The 21254-nt window shown below is 42.6% G+C and overlaps 1 protein-coding gene across 1 annotated transcript in view; it reads left to right on the forward strand.

Annotated features, from left to right (window-relative positions):
- Positions 1-21254, forward strand: part of grin3bb (glutamate receptor, ionotropic, N-methyl-D-aspartate 3Bb) — a 64096-nt gene that overhangs the window by 32356 nt on the left and 10486 nt on the right. The window contains exons 2-4 of the mRNA XM_026158944.2: positions 6614-7254; positions 16249-17341; positions 19479-19624. Of these exons, the coding sequence (XP_026014729.2) occupies positions 6614-7254; positions 16249-17341; positions 19479-19624 (1880 nt within the window). The remainder of the gene's footprint in view (positions 1-6613; positions 7255-16248; positions 17342-19478; positions 19625-21254) is intronic.

Genomic DNA, 21254 nt, shown 5'->3' on the forward strand with positions numbered 1-21254 from the left:
TCTGGACAAGTTGTTTAGATTGTTTCTCAAGAGACATTGAACTGTCAAATATAACACCTAGGTTTCTGAGACTCGACTGAAATGAAGGGTCTAAAAAACTGATATGCTGCCTAATTTCTGAGAGCATGTGATCAGGTGCAATAATCAAAGTTTCTGTTTTATCTGCATTTAACTGAAGGAAATTGTCATTTAACCATTGTTTGATTTCTGACAGACAATTATTTAAACAAGACAATTTATAAAACTCAGAAGCTTTGAAAGAACAGTACAACTGAATATCATCAGCATAGAGATGAAATATTGTAACATCTGATAATTTGGCCTAGAGGGAGTATATACAGCAAAAAGAGAATAGGACCTAAAACAGATCCTTGAGGTACCCCAGAAGGCAGAACTGATGTTTCCCACAACACATGATTCATACAGACAGTAAAGGATCTCTCAGATAGATATGACATAAACCATTTTAAAACAACACCAGTAATCCCAAACAAGTCCTTCAGCCTATTTATCATGATGCTGTGATCAACAGTATCAAAAGCAGAGCTGAGATCCAACATAACCAGAACAGTGTACTCTCCAGTGTCTGCTGCCATCAGAATGTCACTAGACACTTTAAGCAAAGCGGTTTCAGTGGAGTGCAATTTGCGGAAACCAGACTGGAAAATGTCCAGAAAATTGTTCTTCTCCAAAAAGTTAAGTTGTTCTGCAACTGTTTTTTCCAAGATCTTTGACACCAATGGTAATTTTGATATTGGCCTGTAACTGCTTGGAAGAGATGGGTCCAAATTTGGTTTCTTTAATATTGGTTCAACAATAGCTTGTTTAAAATAGCTGGGAACTGAGCCAGTATAAAGAGAAGTATTAATTATTTCCAGAATACAGGGGCCAATAGAATCAAACACACTAATGAAAAATGATGGAGGAAGTACATCAAGGTGGCTTGAAGTCAGTTTCATTCAACCAAGCAGAGCACTGATGTCCTGTAAGGTAACAGGAGTAAAAGAGAACCAGATATCAGAGGTAAGCAACGTGTCAGTGTGATACTGAGAGGATGATGGAGAAATATTAGACCTGACAGCAGCAACCTTATTAACAAGATAGTTTAAAAAGTCATTACAATCACATTTAGTATAGACTGGTACACGAGGAATGTCAGGAGAGACAATGTTTTTAATTGTATCAAACAATACTCTGGGATTTTTCTTTTTTGAAGCTATTAGATTAGCAAAATATTCCGTTCTGGCATTTTTTATCATGTCGTTAAGTGAGAAAATTGATTCCTTGAGATGTACCTTATGGACCTCAAGCTTGGAAGCCTTCCATAAACATTCTAATCTGCGACAATATCTCCTAAAATTTCAAATATTTTCATTTATCCAAGGACAGAAATTTGAAGAATGGACAACATTTAGTTTCAGAGGTGCCACCGTATCTAAAATAGATTTACATTGATTGTTAAAAGACAAAATAAGTGAATCGATATCATTTTGAGCCATTCAAGGGACAAACATGGCAGAGAACCTTCTAGCAGCATCCTGGTTTATAATCCGCCTTTGGATCATCAATTTAGGAGGTGAAGGATCCACGTAAAATGACAAATTAAAGAATATACAACTATGGTCACTCACATGGACATCTTCCACACATACATCATGTATATTTAAACCCAGGGAGAAAACACGATCAAGAGTGTGGCCCTTTGTATGTGTGGGGCCGGAAACATGCTGCTTAAAGTTAAAAGACTCAGTGATAGTGATGAGCTCATCAGCAGTGTTACAGGAAGTATCATCAATATGAAGGTTTAAGTCTCCCAATATTACAACCTTCTCCAGTTTAATGATCAATGTCAGAAGGTCGTTAAATTCAGTTAGAAAGGCCCCAGCAGGTCCAGGAGGTCAATAGATTAAAATACAGTAAAAGGTTTTCAGAGAACCCACCTTCATCATCTGTGACTCAAATGAAGAAAAGAAGCCCGAGGTCTTCAGTTTGCATATGAGTCTGTCCTGGTAAACAGCAGCAAGTCCTCCACCACGTCCTAAAAGACGCGGAGTTCCAATGACAGAACAGCCAGACGGGCAGATTTCATTTAAGTGGACAGCAAAATAATCCTTATTTTGCTGCCACGTCTCAGTCAGACACATAAAATCTAGAGACTCTTTAATAAAAAAAAAATCATTTAGAATAAATGATTTGTTCATTATAGAGCGAACGTTGGACCTGGACGCCGGCCCTCGTTCCTCTTTTTCGTCTCTTGAGGGTAGAAATGCCGCGGGTTGTTCACAGTAGCACGCAATCAGGTGAGGAACACACCAGATGAGGAGGAAACGTTTTTCTGTAGCTGTCCCAGCTGTCACAGTAGCTCTCCATTGTGTCTTTAATGTTTAACAGTGTATCCCGATCATAAATTAAAGCAGCAGAAGCAAAGTCAGAATACAAAAGAGCAAAAATTATATTGCAAACAACAAGTGACGACAGTGAAAAACTACACTGTCGCCTCCAATGAGCTGTAGCAGTGGCGGCAAAGCCAAACACAGGCGCCAATGCTGCTCCACGTCTAAGTACTGATGTGTCAACACTGATATAATACAGTATAAACCTATAACCTAAACTGTATAAACAGTTTATACTCACGTCAGATTTAGTTTTCTTTACGTTCATGTTTCACATGTTCCTGTTCAATTTCATATTCTTGTTTCATGTTCTAAATGTCATAGTCGTTTAGCTGCTCCCAGTGTAGGTTTAGTTTAGTTTTTACCTCGTTTTTCCTTAGCGGCGTGTCCCATTGTGACACTCTACTGATTTGTGTTGTTCTTTTGAGTCTACCACATCATTTTTACCCTGGTTTAAACTGTGTGATTATGGGTTAGGTGTAAGCACAATATAAAGTACTTGAAAATGTATTTCTGACATGTGTAAAAACATGTCTTTTATCCCCCAAAGCTAAAACTCTGCTTTGGCTGGCTGGAAAAAAGGCTGTCCTGAGCTTCATCACTCCTCTGGCCAGCTCTCGATGTTGCAGTGGGTCAATTCAGAATGCTAGAAAGATTTTTTTCCCCCATCCTCTCTGAAAGGACCAAGTTCAGGCTGGGTGTTCCTCATCAAAGTTTAATTTCTATGCTGATGATGTTCCTCTTTCTGCTGCACATGACAATCAATAACGCCTTCCTCGGTGAAACGCAGAATGATCTGAGACTCTCTCAGCAGCTCCTCTGTAAAGCAACCCGTCCTGCTTCCTGCTTTGTCGCTGTGGTGGATGCTTCTTGTTGAATCTGTTATGTTTAGCTTCAGTCAGATGTGGGTTTCTAATGTTTGGCTGTAAATGAACTCAGTTTGTGTTTCAGCTGTGAATCTTTCATCTCTGCTGTCTTTTTATCTCCTCGTTTTCATCTTTTATTCAGTGTGTGCTTTGATCTCATTTCTGTGTTTTATTGATTGACTTTGTTCAGACTCGGAGCAGCTGCATATCTCCATCACCTAAAACGTCACAGTTTTTCTTCCGCATTGCTGTTAACGCTCAGTTGAATAATGAAACATTCACATTGGTCTTAGCGACTCTTCGGTGAGCTTTAGCTTTCGAAACAGAAACTCCTCAGAGTTTGATGGTGTGTTTAAGGTCTCATCTGTGTTTCCTGTCAGGAGATGATCTCAGGTTTCACTCTGTAAATCAGAGAGGGTAGGTTTGTTCTTCTCGCAGTTCTCCTGTAGGATGACAAGTTATCATCCAAACGGCTGGTCAGAAATGCCGGGATGGCCTCATTTAAGTCTGCAGGGAGCCGACAGCCTGACGGCTCCAAAATAACAAACAGACCTCAAAGTTAACACTTCAGCTTCACCAGCACCTGCACTGCCTGGAGAAAGGTGGAGAAGCTGCAGAGAGCTGCAGCTCCGTGCTGAAAAATACCACTTGTATCCAGGTGAGTCAGAAACACTGAGAATATGTCCACACTAAACGTTTTCGTTTGAAAACGTATCGTTTTCTCTCAGTTTTGACCTTCAGTCCACCCTGAGATGGAGTTTTTGGTCATGGAAAACGGAGGTGTTTGAAAACGCTCTCCAAAGCGGATACATTTGGTTTTTGCGTCACAGTGTGGACTGTGAACCTGGAGCTTTTCGAAAACAATGATGCATTTTAGTCATATGATGCAGTCATGTGACCAACTAAACTAAGATAGTGGAGAGCATTATACAGCAGTTGTTTTGTTTGGTTTCAATTTTGACAGTCCTATTGTCAGTCCATTTAAAAAACGTGGTTCTTTTTTTCTCGACATTTTGCCGCGACGTTTCTAAGAGGCAGAAAGTAAATAAACCGCAGACAGAAATGAGGCAGGCCGAATTGTCTTACGTTTCACGCATGCACAATACAGCAATGTAAGTGTTTTCTGTCGTTTCAGTGTGGATGAACAACTGTTCGGAAACAAAAAAACCCTGAAAACTATAGTGCGGACGCGGAGTGTTTTTAGACAAAAACGTTGTTTTGAATTTTATCTGGATTAGTGTAGACGTAGTCTGAAACACACTCGGCCAGTGTTAAGGTGTTTGAATACATTTATTTAGCACCTGGAGCTCAGCGTCAGGATCTCATTGGTGGTTGATGTCTCATGAGTTTTTCATGGTGCACCTGCAGGCTCAGCAGAAGATCAAAACTCGGGTCCAGGTTTATCCCAGATACGTTTGATCCCAGGCGAATGTCGTGGACAAATGTCTGAGTTAGAGGCGATGACGTTTATATTTAGTGTTTTTATTAAGTGTTCTTTCTCATATTGTGGTTTCTGTACTGAGATCACAAAATGTTCATGAAAGGAAGAACATCTGACATCCTGACAACCTCTGAAATGAAGAAGCGAGCAGCATTCTGCTCAGAGTGATCTAAGTTTAAATCACAGCCTGTTTGTGCGCACACTGCAGATCAGTGTGTGTGTGTTTCATTGTTCCTCCATCACACACATCCAGTGGTCCAGTGGTTAAATCTGTGCAGCTGCGATTAACATCACACAGACTCACAAACACGAAAAACACTACACAGTGTGTTTCACACACACACACACACACACACACACAGAAACGTTTCCAGATGCAGTTGAGAGGATTGACAATTTGATCCCATCGGGAACGGGAAATGACCCTTTGTTCCGAGGATTACGAGTTCATGTTTTAAAAATTCAAGCGTCACGGCCCTTTTGCTTCCATCTGTGATTTCCTGCATTTCCCATGATGCCCTAGGACAGGTAGACCCTGTAGGGCTGCTTTTATTCTGGGAGTGAAACGAGTAAAATCAGCTGCTTTTTTGTTTCTCCTCAGGAAACGTTTCATGCTGCAGTCCGCACAAAACTTTCTGGAGCTCAGGAACTTGCATATTCACTGGGCTCTTCATCATCATCATCATCATCATCATCATCATCATCATCATCATCATCATCATCATCTTCCTGAGCAAACTGCTTTTGTCTCCTTCTCCTCTTCATCCTCCTCTTGATTTCAGGTGTCTCAACTCAGATTTAACCCAATTATTCTGCTGTGATCTCATGGCTCTGAAGCGAGGATCGTCTCTGATCTGTGACGTCGTGTGACTGTGTGCGTGGCCACAGTCCTCAAACTTAAACATTCTTAAAATGAACTCTTCGTGGTCCTTTGAAACTGCTGAGAGTAAAAACAGGAAATGACATCACAGTGTACCCAGAAACCTTATCTGTTCAAAACCAAACATTGTCCTGACTTCAGGTGACCTCAGGTGACCTCATGCTGCTGCGTATTTGGAGGTGAACTGCAGTAAAGCGAGGTGTCGACCTGACGGCCAATCCAACGTTTCTGTTCTCGCAGGTCTGACACTTCAAATCCTTAAAGCTCCGCCTGTCAGTGCATCGTCACAGTGACGGACAGAGGACGTGTCCTGCATCACCGTAGCAACAGAGAGTGCAGCATCTCTTTGATCTGCCTCCAGCTGTCTGATGGTTTCAAGCATCAGCGGCTGCAGGTGATAAACTGATCACCGCACCTGAGCTGAGACATCAGCAGCTTTGAGGTGAGTGCCTGGCTCAAAGGTCACGGCAGGACTGATTATCATACCTGAACACACCTGCAGGGAGGTCTTCATGTTACAGTGTGAACACCCGGCAATGTGGTGTAAACAACAAAAACAAACGCACACGCTGAAGTAACACTCGGGTCTTGTGGAAACATGTGAAGTGGCCACAGAGGAATCAAAAGGTGGAGCTGGAAATGAGCAGCACAGGTGCCCTCCTCCGTTAGTTTGCTTCAACCCACAGGAAGCTGTTTTAAATGAATGTATGTTCTGCTGTATGTTTTGTGTGTCATGTATAAACTTTTGTGAGGACTTCGTAGGAATCGGTTCACAGTTTTCATGTCACTAACAATCTGTTCACACTTCAGAAATAAAAGCATATCAGATTTTTTTTCCAAGACCAACTGAACATGTAAACCAGAGTCTGTTCTCTGATGTTCTCCTCTGATGGTTTGAAACAGGAAGCTGTTTCTTGGTGGTTTTGTGTGGGTTTGTGGAGCGTTGCTCTTTAGTAACAGATTTAACTTCCAGACACGAACAGGACTGACTGATCTGATTGATATTCTCCTTTCTAAAACTGTTCTCCTCCAGAACCAGTTCCACCTGCAGATGGTGACGGGTGTTCCAGAGTCCGGTCTGTCTGATTTGCTGCTGACTGTTCTGCAGCGGTCCGGTTGGCGGGAGGGGACCGCCGTGCTGTGTCGGGGCTGGGAGGAGGCTCGGGGTCTTCTGCAGCTCCTAGACCATCACAGCAGTGCATCGTGGGAGGGCGGCAGGAGGGTCACCTGGCACCTGCGAGCCCTGCTGAACCTGACGCAGTTGGCTCACGATGACACGCAGATCCACGACTTCCTGTCTCGACACTTCCGGCAGAACCAAGCCTCACCAGCCTCAGTGCTGCTGTTCGGGGCCGACCCGCAGTGCGCAGCGGCTGTGCTGCGCAGCGCCCAGGACCTGGGCCTGACGTTACCCATGGTACACTGGGTGCTGGGTCAGCCGCTCAGCCCCGACGTGCTGCACACCATCGGGCTGCCGCTTGGCCTACTGGCCTACGGTGAGGTGGAACGGAAACCGCTTGACTACTACGTTAGAGACGCCCTGCAGCTCATCACCAGGGCTGTTGCTGCGGCGACTGCGGTGAGGCCAGACCTGGCTCTGATCCAGAACACGATGAACTGCTACGACAAACCCAACAAGCACGAGCTGCTGACCTCAGGACAGTACCTGTCCAGGTAAGAGGACACTTTAGTCTCTCAGTTTAGATATCGTCACAGAATTGGTTTCACCTTTCTCGATTTGATGTTTTCATAGCTATTTAAGCAAGGACAAAAAACATCACAACCCAAAGAAAAGATTTTACTCTCCCAGTGTTCTTAGAGCTGTGGATTCACAGGGAGGACCAGGTGGACTTCATCTTAGAGCACACCTGAAGCTGAAGACTTACAGTAAGGTAGTCACATGGAGCAGGCCTGATCATTTAGAGCTTTGACTCTTCATACTTAATACAGTTTTATGTAAATCTGTTTCAAAAAAAGCACAGAAGAAATCATTTTTCATCAGTCTGTGCCTCAGTCTGCCATGCTGATGGTTTAGAAGTTTCCCTTACGGAGACAAAATAATTTTATTTAATTATCAAGTTAATTAAAAAACATTGAGTAACACTTTATAATACGACCCAAGCCCTGAAAAGCAAAGTGTGCTTAAGATGCAAGATGGGGAAATATTGTTTTTCTCCAAAATAACCAAGAAATTATGCAGTACTTAAAATTAACTACAGTATAGTTTGTCTCTACTGTACTGTAAATTGCAATTGCATTGAAGTTCCATCAATTGCATTGAAATGCATTCAAATTCCATTAATTGCAGAGGAATTACAATCTTATTAAAAGCCCCATTGGACTCCTGGACCCCTATTTATCAATTATTGGTGATAAATGACCTTTAACCTTCTGGAACGTGACTGAACTATGAAGCAAGCACTGCTGAAACAAAGGAGGCTGTCACAAACACAGCAGCTGAGCTCGTTTGGAGGCAGAGCCGATAAGAAGGAAACTGTAACAGGATTAAAGCCTCTGCAGAGGTAGGCGTCAATATGCAGACTGTACAGAGAGGCTCGAATGCAGCCGAAGATCGTCCCAGATTCAGCATTTGAGATAAAACACAGCTCTCATCGACAGACCAGTGTCACCCTTCTGTGTGTCTCATGTTTGAAGCTGCTCTGACTGAAAGGAACGGATACATCACTCTGTTCTCAGAATTAAACATGAATTCTTCTCATAATTAGAAAGTAGTGCAGCAATTAATGTTTATGGTAGATTTAATGAGTTATTTCAGCTTTACTGTCAGCACTGAGATTCAGCTCCAGCAACTGTTTGATGGAAAAACCAGGTGAATTTGATTACACCATCCACACCTGCAGGCAGGAGGAGTTTATATTAATACTGCCTTATATTCAGTAACCTAACACATAGACTTATGATTAATCTATTAAATATGCACACGAGCAGTTGCCAGTTTGCGAAATCCGCCATGTTCCACCATATTTGAATCCTTGGCTGGGAAGGACATCTTCCGTCTGCCTAATGGTTTTGCACATAGGTGACAAGAGACCGGCCACATACATACTAAGCCAAAGGCGGAGGAGAGGAGAAATTACATGCGTTCATGTGTGAATGAGGAACATTTAAATTACTTTCTGCGCCTTCAGACTCAAGATATAAAGCATCATACCTGTGCTATCATCGAAGGAGAAAGAAACAAAAATATGAAGGAACGAGACAACCAGAGGTAGTTGTTAGGTTGATTTTGATAATAGTTGTCTATATTGTACTTAAATTTGTAAACCTTGTTTCAAACTGTATGTTTAGATATTCTTCTGGTCTCCTCCCCCACATGTAGAATGGTGGGGGAGGCTATAGTGTTTAACTGCAGACACATCCTATGTGAAGGTTCTGTTTTCTTATTTAGTAAACTTCCTCCCCTTTATGGCCTCACCTATGCCTGTGTATGGTGGACCGTTAAAGGGATTACACCATATACAGGGTGAGGAAAGATGACACTTTGTGATCAGCAGGAAGACACACATACACACACACAGTGCCTTAGTTTTATGACGCACCACAGGGGGGATCGGATCCTTGCGCTTCATGTTAAAAACCGGTTGAGCTTTACAATGCCACTATTCATTCACTCTCACATTCACACACTGGTGGAGGAAAGCTGCAGTTGTAGCCACAGCTGCCCTGGGACAGACTGACAGAAGCGAGGCTGCCATATCGCGTCATCGGCCCCTCTGGCCAACACCAGTAGGCGGTAGGGTAAAGTGTCTTGCCCAAGGACACAACAACCAGGACAGAGAGAGCAGGGGGATCGAACCGGCAACCCTCCGGTTACAGATGAGCTTCCCAACCCCCTGAACCACGGTTGCCCCACAAACTAGGACTGCTCAATTAATCGAATTTTAATCTCGATTACGATCTGGGCTTTCAACGATCATTAAAAATGACTGAGCCGATTATTAGCCCCTCCCTCGTGCTTTACTCTTGCACTGCTCCGTGTGGCAAATCGAGCGCACCTCCCTGCATTTCGAACACGTGTCACAACAATTAAGAGCAGCGGTCTCCAACCTTTTTTGCGCCACGGACCGGTTTATGCCCGACAATATTTTCATGGACCGGCCTTTAAGGTGTCGCGGATAAATACAACAAAATAAAACTAGTACCGGTACCGAAAAAAATAAAATGTATTCATAACACACGTGAAAAGACCAAGGAAAACCGAGTAAACGATAAAAACGATAACAAAATAACGCTGAAAACCGATAAAAACCCTGAAAACTATACATTTCACACCTGAGCCTCAACTTTTGTGGCCCGGTACCAAACGACTCACGGACCGGTACCGGTCCGAGGCCCGGGGGTTGGGGACCGCTGATTAAGAGGACCCGAGGGAAGCTCGGAAAGCTAAGCAGAAGTTATTTGGAGAGGAGAGTGACTGCCGTTGGTTGAAAAGAGAGGTAAAAAAAAAAACTTCAGTGGTGTGGAAACATTATGGTTCACGGAGTCAGACGTGGATCAAGTAGACATAGTGTGTAAACTTTGCTACGGTGTTGTAGCTGCACCACAGAGCAACACCGTAGCAAAGTTTACTAAACATAGATGTTTACATTTTTCATTTATTTTTTATATTGCAAACATTTGCACTGTTATCAGTATTTGCACACTATTTTATATTATTTTTTGACAATCTTTAAAGTCATTATTCAATACATTGTTATTGTTAAATAAATATCGTCAAATAATCGAGATCTCAATTTCAGTGAAAATAATCGTGATTATCATTTTTGCCATAATCGAGCAGCCCTACCACAAACTGTGATTTTGTTTGTGAGAGTGTCTCATGATAATGACGTAAGCATGTGCACCGCTTGTGGTAACAGACGTGTGCAGATCAACAATGGATAATATATAGAGTGCGGGACAGAGTATCACCATGCAGCGTTTAAAGCGTGGAAGTACTGACCTTACTTTGAGTTCGATTCTGTAAAAAGTGACAAAAACATTAGCGTCCGCTGTTCACTGCGTGGGAAGAAAACTTCTTTTTACAGTGAAAAAAAACCCCTAAACTTCTGAGCAAGTACCTAGCACGCTGCCATGGGAATGTGAAACCCCCGGATCCTCCCACTGACATGACCGCTGTGGCACCGGGCAAACCTCCGCCTGCTCCACTCCTGCTAAACAGGTGAAAAAAAAGGCGACAGGACTCAGTGCTGCTGAGTCTTTGATTTGATTTATTTTCTGTTGTGTTTTACTTGCATCTATTTGAAAGACTGAGTGTAAACACAAAAAAATATTTTATTTTATGTGCTGGAATGTGCAGAAAATAGGTTTAAATGTTAAACTAATTTCTTTAAGTCAAAAACTGTGGCATAGAATTTAATTTTTGCTTGATGCAATGTGCATAAAGTTAAAAAATTAAAACTAATAAATCCAGTTTTAAAAAGAGACTTTTTCATTTGATTACATTTTATATGATGGATTATGCAGAAAAAGTAGAATTGGGCTGAAAGGTCTATCACTTTATTACCTATTCAGGTTGTAAATCATGTTTTTAAAAAGTAACTAAGTAACTAATTACTTTTGAAAATGGAGAATTAATCAGAAATTAGTTACAAATAAATTTTTTCAAGTAACATAGTAACCTTAGTAAAATCTCATCCTCTTCCTCCTCACATTAAGCTTCATCTCCTGAAATGAAGTCAGGGCTGCATACGAAAATGTCGATAAACAAGTTCATTTCTGACTCATATCGGACTCCTTTTGTTTAATCAAGAGTTTGATCAAGAGTAAATCAAGGTATACAGTGTTCATTTCTTTTGTCTCCATGTTGGGCGAGTGCTGACTATTGGTATATGTGTGCATGAGGGCAGGAATGCATGTTTGTGTCTGTGTGTGCCTGTTTGTCTATGTCTATGTGTCAGGTCGGGTCTTAGACTCCACGTCTCTGGGAACATCTCAGGCCCCCAGGTGCGGGGGCCTATCTCCCCCCACCACATTCCCTGCTGGTGGCTGATGCCTTCAGCCGTCGGTGTATTGGTGGTTCTTGGTGTTTGGGTGCTCAGGTATGCACTGACTCACTCCTGGTGGCTGCTTGACGGGGCCTGGTGCACGTGGCTCGGTCGGGCTCCTTCCGGAGGGTGGGGGGCTCTCTGCCCACTCTGGTGCAACTGGCTGTCGGCAGAGCCCACGGACACGTCACCGCAGTCACCTGTAGCTTCTGCACCGCAGCTGCTGGGTGACCCCCTGTATGGGGCTCTCCTCAGCTCTTTCCAGGAGGATGGTGCGGCTGCCCCTCCGGTAGTCCTCCTTGGGCCTCTAGATGTCTGGGGCCTGGATCTCCTCCATGCCTGCTTCATGTCCTGGGGGGCAGGGCTATGGCTCCCCACACTCTCTATCACATACAGTAGGTGTCAAACTCTGGCCCACGGGCCATATTTGGCCCGCAGCCTAACTACATACGAAGCCATACCAAATTATTATTAGAGCTGGCCTACTGGTATTATACAGCTAATATATATATTGTTTAGTATTAAACTTTGCTTGTTCCATATTCAGTTTTTCAGAAAAACTTGTTTGAGTCCATAAGAAGAGATTCATTCTTAAATCTGGAGGAAGATTTGTTTTTCAATAAATATTAATGTTAGCCCGCGAACTTGTTCCAGTTTTTAATTTTGGCCCACTGTGTATTTGAGTTTGACACCCCTGCTCTATCAGATAGTTACATGGAGAAATCTTTTGAATACAAGCGTGTTCACAGACACACATTATAACTTCCTTGGCTCCTGCTTCAAAGCATACCGTGCGTTGTCGGTCTTGCGTGCTGCTCAGTAACATTCAATATTTATTATTTAGTATTACTTATATTTGTCTTATCTAGGTTGTTGCTGTAGTCTCCATTGTTCTCTTTTGCTTGTTTTCTTTCTTTTTTTTTCTTCCAGCAGGTGATTCAGTGGACTTCTTAATGTCTTTTCTCATTGTCCCTCTTCCCCTCTGTTTTTCTTTCCCCTCTCCTTTTCTTGAACTTCTCTAAGTCTACGTCTTTCCCTTTCCTATCCCTCAATCATGTGTTTGTCAAAACCTAAAAGCAAAAATAAATAAATAAATAAATAAAAGAAAATTAATAATAATAATAATAATAATAATAATAATAATAATAATAATAATAATAAAGATCTAGTGGACCAATAATGATCCACTTGGAAAAATAAATCCGTTGGGCATTTTATTTGGCCTTGAGACAATAATTCTGATTGCTACAGTGCTGAGCTGGACAGGCAAAAAAAAAAGTAAATCAAGGCAAATGCTTCTCATCCAGTATTGGCAGCTGAGGTAAACAGCCTTCCACAGATAGGAAGTCTGATGCATTTGAACTGGGAGGGGTAAGAAAAAAAACTCAGTTGACTGGAATCAATCACCCTCTTACAATGCTGTGATTGCAGCCATTTCCTAACTCTCTGTGAATGGTACTCATGGTCTTTGATCAGTGGTTGCTAATCAGTGGTTACGTCCAGATGAACAACATCAACTTTTTTGGGATTTTCTTACCTGGATGATTGGGCACTTTTATGTTATTTTTTTTCTTATTTAAAAGCTGAGCTTCATTAATGTTTGTTCAATCTTCTAATGGTGTCCTCCTAGATTCAAAGCCAGCAGAAGCAGCTCTGGGTTCAGTTGTCTGATCATTTCCCTTTGTCTGCTGGAGTTTTATTCTAACATTGAACGTGAGATGGAGATGCTGTTTCTCCTCTGTCAGCATCATGAAGGCAGCTGTTTGTGGGGTCAAGAAGTGAATGATTAGCTTTTATGTTAAACATCTGGACATGTTTAAAGATGTGTTTTCTGTTCAGATTAACTTTATCTGTTACTTCTTCACAGGACACAATAATATGAGATCTTCAGTCTTTCTTTAGATGTCCAAAGTTTAGATGCAGAATCTGATAAACTGGATTCCTCATATTTGACTGAGTCAGAGAAATCAGTTCTTTAAGTGAATCCTGCATTAAAACAGGTTAACATGTTAAACATATCATCAGTCTGCCTTAGTTTTCAGTTATAAACATGTGAACACAGATAATTTTACAGTTTATGACCACAAGAGTTGGTGTGCAAAAATGAAATGAATACTTTTTTAAATTATAGAACAAAAAAAGTAAAAACAGACACTGACTCTACTATGAGAATATCAGTTCCTAAAAGGTGTGAAAGCGAAAATTTGTCAAATACCAAAACCAACAGTTGCACACGAGCTGCAGGAAACTCTGAAAGCTGCATCAAATACTGTGGTGTACATGAAACAGAGCTGCAAGTTTTAGAAGGATAAAAGGTTTAGCTGCTGCACCGGGATTCCTCACAAAGGCAGATCAAACACATTCACAGTAAATTAAATTATACTCGACTGAGATAAAACCAGAGCAGACAGATTATCGGCTGCAGGAGAAGAAAAGGTAAAATGTGAAGTGAAACATTTAATGTTAGAATCATCAAACATGAGGATCTAAGAACACTTAAACTTTGTTCAGGTTGTTTAAGGTTAAAGACTTCAAGACTGCATATCTGCTCACATCTGTCACAGAGAGCTCTGTCAATGAAACTCCACATTAACTTAACCTTTTACAGCTTTCACAGAAAACTTAAATGCCCCAAAGACATGAGAATAAACACAGGACAATTTACAAATTAAAAACCATCTCTGACACAAACATCACGTTATTGTCATGGTTCTGGGTCATTTTGGCCCAGCGGTTTAAGTTTCCTGTGCTTTTTGTCATTTTCTGCATTGTGTTAAGGATTATTCTAGGTTTCCTACGTTATTCTGTTCAGTATTCCCCCTGTGTTGTTGCCTTCTGTTTCTCCACCTGGGTGTCTGCATTTATATGGTTGTGTGAGTTCTTGTGCCATCATGTTTTCCCCAGCCTGTCATGCTCCTCATGTTCTCTCTCCCTCTCCGGTCTACATCTCTGTGTATTTCCTGTTTTACTTTGATAGTCTCTGTCTGTGTCCATCATGTTGTGTTTGCTCTTCCCCTGTCTCATTATTATCACGATTCGTGTCAGCTGTGTTCCCTGTGTGCTCCTACGTTCCTTGTTAGTTTTCTGTGTATTTATGTCAGAGTCTCCCTCAGTCCCTCATGCTGTCCGTTCCCTTGTGTGCCTCTCTGTGCGTTTAATTTATATTTTCCCAGTATAGTTTTGTATCATTTTCCCTTGAGTCAGCAATAAAGCTGCATTTTGAGTTCACCCAGGTGTGTTGAGAGCAGTGTTGGTCAAGTTACTTGAAAAAAGTAATCAGTAACTAATTACTTACCCAACAAAGTAATCCCGTTACTTTACTGATTACTTGTTTTAAGTAATTAGTTACTTTTTAAAAACATGATTTACAACATGAATAGGTAATAAAGTGATAGACCTTTCATCCCAATTCTACTTTTTCTGCATAATCCATCATATAAAATGTAATCAAATGAAAAAGTCTCTTTTTAAAACTGGTTTTATTAGTTTTAATCTTTTAACTTTATGCATCAAGCCTATATTTAATTATATGAAATATTCTCTGACTGGAAGAAATTTGTTTAACATTTAAACCTATTTTCTGCACATTCCAGCACATAAAATAAAATATTTTTTTGTGTTTACACTCAGTCTTTCAAATAGATGCAAGTAAAACACAACAGAAAATAAATAAAATCAAAGACTCAGCTGTCCTGTTGCTCTATTTTCACCTGTATAGCAGGAGAGGGGCAGGCGGAGGGAGGTTTGCCCTGGTGCAGATGTGTCGCAGCGGTCAGTGGAAGGATCTGGGAGTTTCTCTGTGAATTTCCCATTCTGTGGCAGCCTACTCTCGGTGCTTGCTCGGAAGTTTAGGGGGGTTTTTTTCGCTGTAAAAAGAAGTTTTCTTCCCAGGCAGTGAACAGCGGACGCTAATGTTTTTGTCACTTTTTACGGAATCGAACTCAAAGTAAGGTCAGTACTTCCACGCTTTAAATGCTGCACGGTCGTACTCTCTCCCGCACACGTCATATTATCCATTGTTGATCTGCACACAGCTGTTGCCACGAACGTCGCACTTGCTTACGTCATTGTCATGAGACACTCTTGCAAAAAAGTCACGGTTTTAGTAACGCAGTAACGCAGCGTGCTAACAGGAAAGTAAGAGTAATCTAATTACTTTTTTTGCAATAGTAATCCCTTACTTTACTCATTACTTGAAAAAGTAATCGGATTACAGTAACGCGTTACTGCCCGTCTCTGGTTAAGAGTCCTGCATTTCGGGTCCAATCTCCTGCCTACCATACAGCGATTCATGAGTTACATTATCTGTAGAACCAAAAAACTTCTTCATGATCGGTGGAAACATAGCGTCTGCGATCATATTGACCAATCAGAGCTGGAAACACATCAGGGTCATCTGTGTATTAAAAATTTAGTTTTTATGGTTAAAGTTAGACGGGGTCAAGCGTTGATCCCGGTGGGAAAGTAATTTTTTATTAAGAGACCATGTTTGAAAAGTATACATCATATTTATTTATTAGCCTATTGACTGATAATTTTGTGATCCATTTTCTTCTGCTCTCAGTTAAAAACTGATAATTCAGTAGACAATGATCCAATAGCACTGCTCACAAGCCCTGCCCCCACTCACATGCAACCCGCTTTTTTTTTTCTGCTGCAGGTTTTTGTCAAACACATCTTTCTCTGGACTCACCGGTCCCGTCCGAGTCCACCAGAATTGGTCTGAGGTTATTACTCTGCAACGATTCCATATCTGGAGTCTGCGGCGGGACGCACTGGGTCAACCCACCTGGGTGACAGTAGGCAGCTGGGAGGATGGCTCGCTGCAGGTGGAGGACCAGCAAGTGTGGCAAGGACCCAAGCCTCACCACAGGATGGATGGGATGGGTGGGAGGACCAGGGGCCGGTGGAGAGCAGGGTTGCCGGTGGCAGGGAGTCGGGTCCGGGTGGTAACCCTGGTGGAACATCCCTTCGTGTTCACGCGGGACGTGGACGACGAGGGCAGCTGCCCGGCTGGTCAATTCTGCCTGGATGCTGCCGCTAACAGCTCAGAGACCCTGGAGAGATACTTCAGGGAAGTGGCAGTTGGGAACAGCAGTTCGCTGCCCAGAGACTACACCAAGTGCTGCTATGGCTATTGTATAGACCTGCTGGAGAAGCTGGCTGAGGACCTAGGCTTTGAGTTTGACCTTTACATCGTCGGAGACGGAAAGTATGGAGCTTGGAAGGGAGGGCGCTGGACCGGGCTGGTGGGAGATCTCCTGAATGGTCTGGCAGACATGGCTGTCACCTCATTTAGCATAAATTCTGCCCGTAGCCGGGTGATCGACTTCACTTCGCCCTTCTTCTCCACCAGCCTGGGCATCCTGGTGCGCAGTAAGGACACAGCAGCCCCCATCGGGGCCTTCATGTGGCCCCTGCACTGGTCCATGTGGGTGGGCATCTTCCTGGCGCTGCACATCACTGCACTTTTCCTCACGCTCTACGAGTGGAAGAGTCCTTATGGGATGACACCTCATGGGCGCAACCGGGTGAGGGTATTCTCTTACTCATCGGCTCTCAACCTGTGCTACGCCATCCTGTTCGGGCGCACCGTCTCCTCTAAGACCCCAAAGTGCTGGACAGGCCGCTTCCTGATGAACTTGTGGGCCATCTTCTGTCTGCTGGTGCTGTCCAGCTACACCGCCAACCTTGCTGCTGTCATGGTGGGAGAGAAGACCTTTGAGGAGGTCTCAGGGATCCATGATGCCAAGGTGAGACCGTAAGGTTAGATTATTTTGTCATGGTTCTGCTGTCAGTGTCAGGATCTTCAGCTGGTCTCCAATCACACGTAGAGCAAGGAGAGTGCAAACAGGACATCCTGAGGGACTAAAACATTTCTGAAGCATCCCTTTGGTTCAGCATATAGGGCTCATACTGGAGATTAGCATCCTGCATCATTATAATAATGTTGGTCAAGGACCAGTTAAATTTTCAGCCAAGTTGGGCAAGAACAACTTGAACCTTCAGTTATCATTAGCCAGGAAGTTAGCAAATGCTCTTAAAAACTATCACTAGCAAAATTTGGCTAACATGAAACCTAACTTGACAATATATTTATTATATTGTATGAATTAATTAAGTGAAGATAAACCTTTATTAGTCCCACACATAGGAATTTTTTTTAAACTAAAAATAAAACTAAAATTAAAAAAACACTTGAAACACTTACCATTTATTGAAGAAATTTTTACAGTTTTATATAAACAAAGGGGTTTTTGACTTTTACCTCCAAATTATGACATCACATTGTAATTGGTCAGTTGCAATGGTGATCCTGGAACAACAATAATATGAAGATGCAGGAAAAACACTAACAGGGGATATAAGCTACACCGCATAAGATCTCACACAGAGGCCCAGGTCTTACTTGGAGCCTGGTGTTCACACAGCAGGCGACTAAACTCGACCATTTCTCACCTCTAACCATGCCCGGTCTGACACCATCAGTTTCACACTCACACACACAAAATTTGCGGTCACACGGTGAGTTTGAGATACTTGAACTCCTCCACTTGTGGCAGGAACTCATCCCCGACCCGGAGTGGGCACTCCACCCTTTTCCGGCTGAGAACCATGGCCTCAGATTTGGAGGTGCTGATCCTCATTCCCGCTGCTCGGGGTCTTGTTCGCGAGTGATGGGAGAAGGGAGCCGGAGATCGACAGACGGATTGGGGCTGCAGCTGCAGTAATGCGGACGCTGCACCGGTCCGTCGTGGTGAAGAGGGAGCTGAGTGTAAAAGCGAAGCTCTCAATTTACCGGTCGATCTACGTCCCTACCCTCACCTATGGCCACGAGCTGTGGGTAGTGACCGAAAGAACGAGATCGCGGATACAAGCGGCAGAAATGAGCTTCCTCCGAAGGGTGGCTGGCCTCTCCCTTAGAGATAGGGTGAGAAGTTCGGCCATCCGGGAGGGGCTCAGAGTAGAGCAGCTGCTGCTCCACATCGAAAGGAGCCAGCTGAGGTGGTTCGGGCATCTGACAAGGATGCCCCCTGGGCGCGGTGTTCCAGGCATGTCCCACCGGGAGGAGGCCCCGGGGCAGACCCAGGACACGCTGGAGAGATTATATCTCTCGGCTGGCCTGGGAACGCCTTGGTATTCCCCCGGATAAGCTGGAGGAGGTGGCTGGGGAGAGGGAGGTCTGGGCCTCTTTGCTTAGGCTGCTGCCCCCGCGACCCGGCCCCGGACAAAGCGGATGAAGATGGATGGATGGATGGACGGTGAGTTTGAAGTGAGACGACCACGAGTGTTTTTCCTGTGAAACATTTTTCAGTCTCATGATAAAGGCAATGTGGTGCTGCTGGTTCAGGCGAGGTCAGATCTGTGTTTGTGAACTCTCTGCAGACTCTTTTCACTCTGTGCTCTCCATCCTGAAACAATTACAGATTAAATTTGCTCTGTGGATCACCTGCCTTGTCATAATTACACTTTTAATTCAGCGGCTGATTGAAGCATGAAGCACGCCTCTCAGTGTTTGCACAGCCGGCACTGCTGGGAGCTCAGGGAGCTTTAATTGGACGTCCATCTGTGTGTGATTAGCTTTTTATTTTATATGTGAAGCCCTGCAGCTTTCTGGGTGCCGCCTATCCTCATAGTGTATCAAGAGGCTGTGAAGGAAATTTCTGGATGTAATCTATAAAATAAAGCATGACTAAGAAGAAACATGAAACTGAATGTGAGCGTGAGTGGCCAGAGTGGCCCTTTACTGTGCAGCTTTGTGGGGTGTTTCAGGTCAAATGTGTTCACAGATGTTTCATGTGTTTCAGCTGAATATGCAGCATCCGCTGTTTCCTCTGTTTGTGTGTCCTTCATTCTTGTCCTCTTCCTCCTCTTTGTTGGTGTGTGCAGCTGCATCATCCGTCACAGGGTTTTCGTTTTGGGACAGTGAGGGAAAGCAGTGCGGAGGATTACATGAAGAAGAGTTTTCCAGAAATGCACGAATACATGAGACGCTTCAACGAGCCGACCACACCTGAAGGAGTTGCCACCCTCAAGTAAGAGAGCAACATTCAGCCGCAGGTTATGCTCTGATTCTCTTGGTTCTAACAGAGAAACCAGACTCAGTTCAGTTTTTCTAATTTTATTTATGGCCAAACACAAACAACTCCATTTTTAATTGGAAGAAATCTCTGAATCAAGGAATCATTCAACAGGAATCAAGAAGGGGTTGAGAGGAGATGGAAGAGAGCAAGGGGAGACAGAAAGCGTAGAGGTGTAATGCAGAGAGTTGTATGAACTGAGAGTGATGAAAGTGAGTGAAGAAGAAACAGACATATCCTGGTCAAAAATGACTCCAAGGTTCCTCAGAGTGTTACTGGAGGCCAGAGTAAGCATCTGGTTAGATACCATATTTCTAAGATTTTCAGGGCTGAGTACAATAGCCTCAGTTTTATCTGAATTAAGAAGCAGAAAATTAAAGGTCATCCGGGTCTTTATGTCTTTCAGACATTTCTGCAGTTTAACCAATTGGTGTGTGCTATCTGGCTGCATGGATAGATAAAGTTGTGTGTCATCTGCATAGCAGTGAAAATGTATGCTATGCCTTCTGATGATGCTGCCTAAGGGAAGCATGTATAATGTAAACAGAATTGGTCCTAGCACTGAACTCTGTGGAACTCCATAATTAACCTTAGTATGTGAAGAGGACTCTCTATTTACATGAACAAATGGCTATCTGTTCATATCAATCTATTCGATAGATATGATCCAAACCACTGCAGCAATTCATCAAGTAACCAGTTTCAAATTTCCCACGTGTGGGACTAATAAAGGTTATCTTATCTTATCTTAAGTAATTGAAATAATTGGATTAAAAAAATTCTGGACATGAATTCATTGCTTTGATGCTTCGTTTAATGCATGGCTCTGTAGCTCACCAATGTGTTAAAAAATGTAAACGCAAGTGTTTCACCCACATTTGTGACTGAAAAACAGAATTGAAATACAAATGTATTTAGAAGCAGCATATGAATATAAAGCCTGGCCCATGCAGCCCCCAGTTTTAAGCAGAAACACTGATAACACAACAGCAGCAGTGACTCTGGTACAGTTTGTTTCCATCCACTGCTGTTTGTTTTACACAGAGAAAAATCTGGAGTAAGTCTCCAGAAGTTGTATTAAAATATGCAGATGAACTGGTTAAATTATACAGCTTAATGAAGGCTGATGGCACCATCCCTATTTTACATGGAAGCTGCAGCAGGAAATGCATCCAGTCCGGAGCTGAAGTGTGTGGGGGGTATGGGGTGTACTAGACCTTATGAATATCAAGGCTTTTGTTTTCAGATTAAGAGTGAAATAATATGAAATAATGTGTTAAAAAAACTTCATTAATATTTAAAAATATGAAAATAAAAACTTTTTTCACAATCTAATTAAAATGTACATGGGCCAGTACTCTTAGCCAATAATCTGAGGGACACTGAATTATTAATATCAATTAATGTATATACCATCATAACATCTGTTTTCAGCAGCACAAAACCTTGCCTCCTATAAATGTCAGAAAACCTTCCAAGAACACAAAGTAAATGTATTTTTTAGTTTAGATTGCATATATATCTTATTTTAAAATGGAAACCATTGAGCAGCTCAATTCTGACAGATTCTGAAAGACAGACATCG

The sequence above is a fragment of the Astatotilapia calliptera genome, chromosome 23, assembly GCF_964374335.1.
Source record: "Astatotilapia calliptera chromosome 23, fAstCal68.1, whole genome shotgun sequence".
Taxonomy (NCBI): domain Eukaryota; kingdom Metazoa; phylum Chordata; class Actinopteri; order Cichliformes; family Cichlidae; genus Astatotilapia; species Astatotilapia calliptera.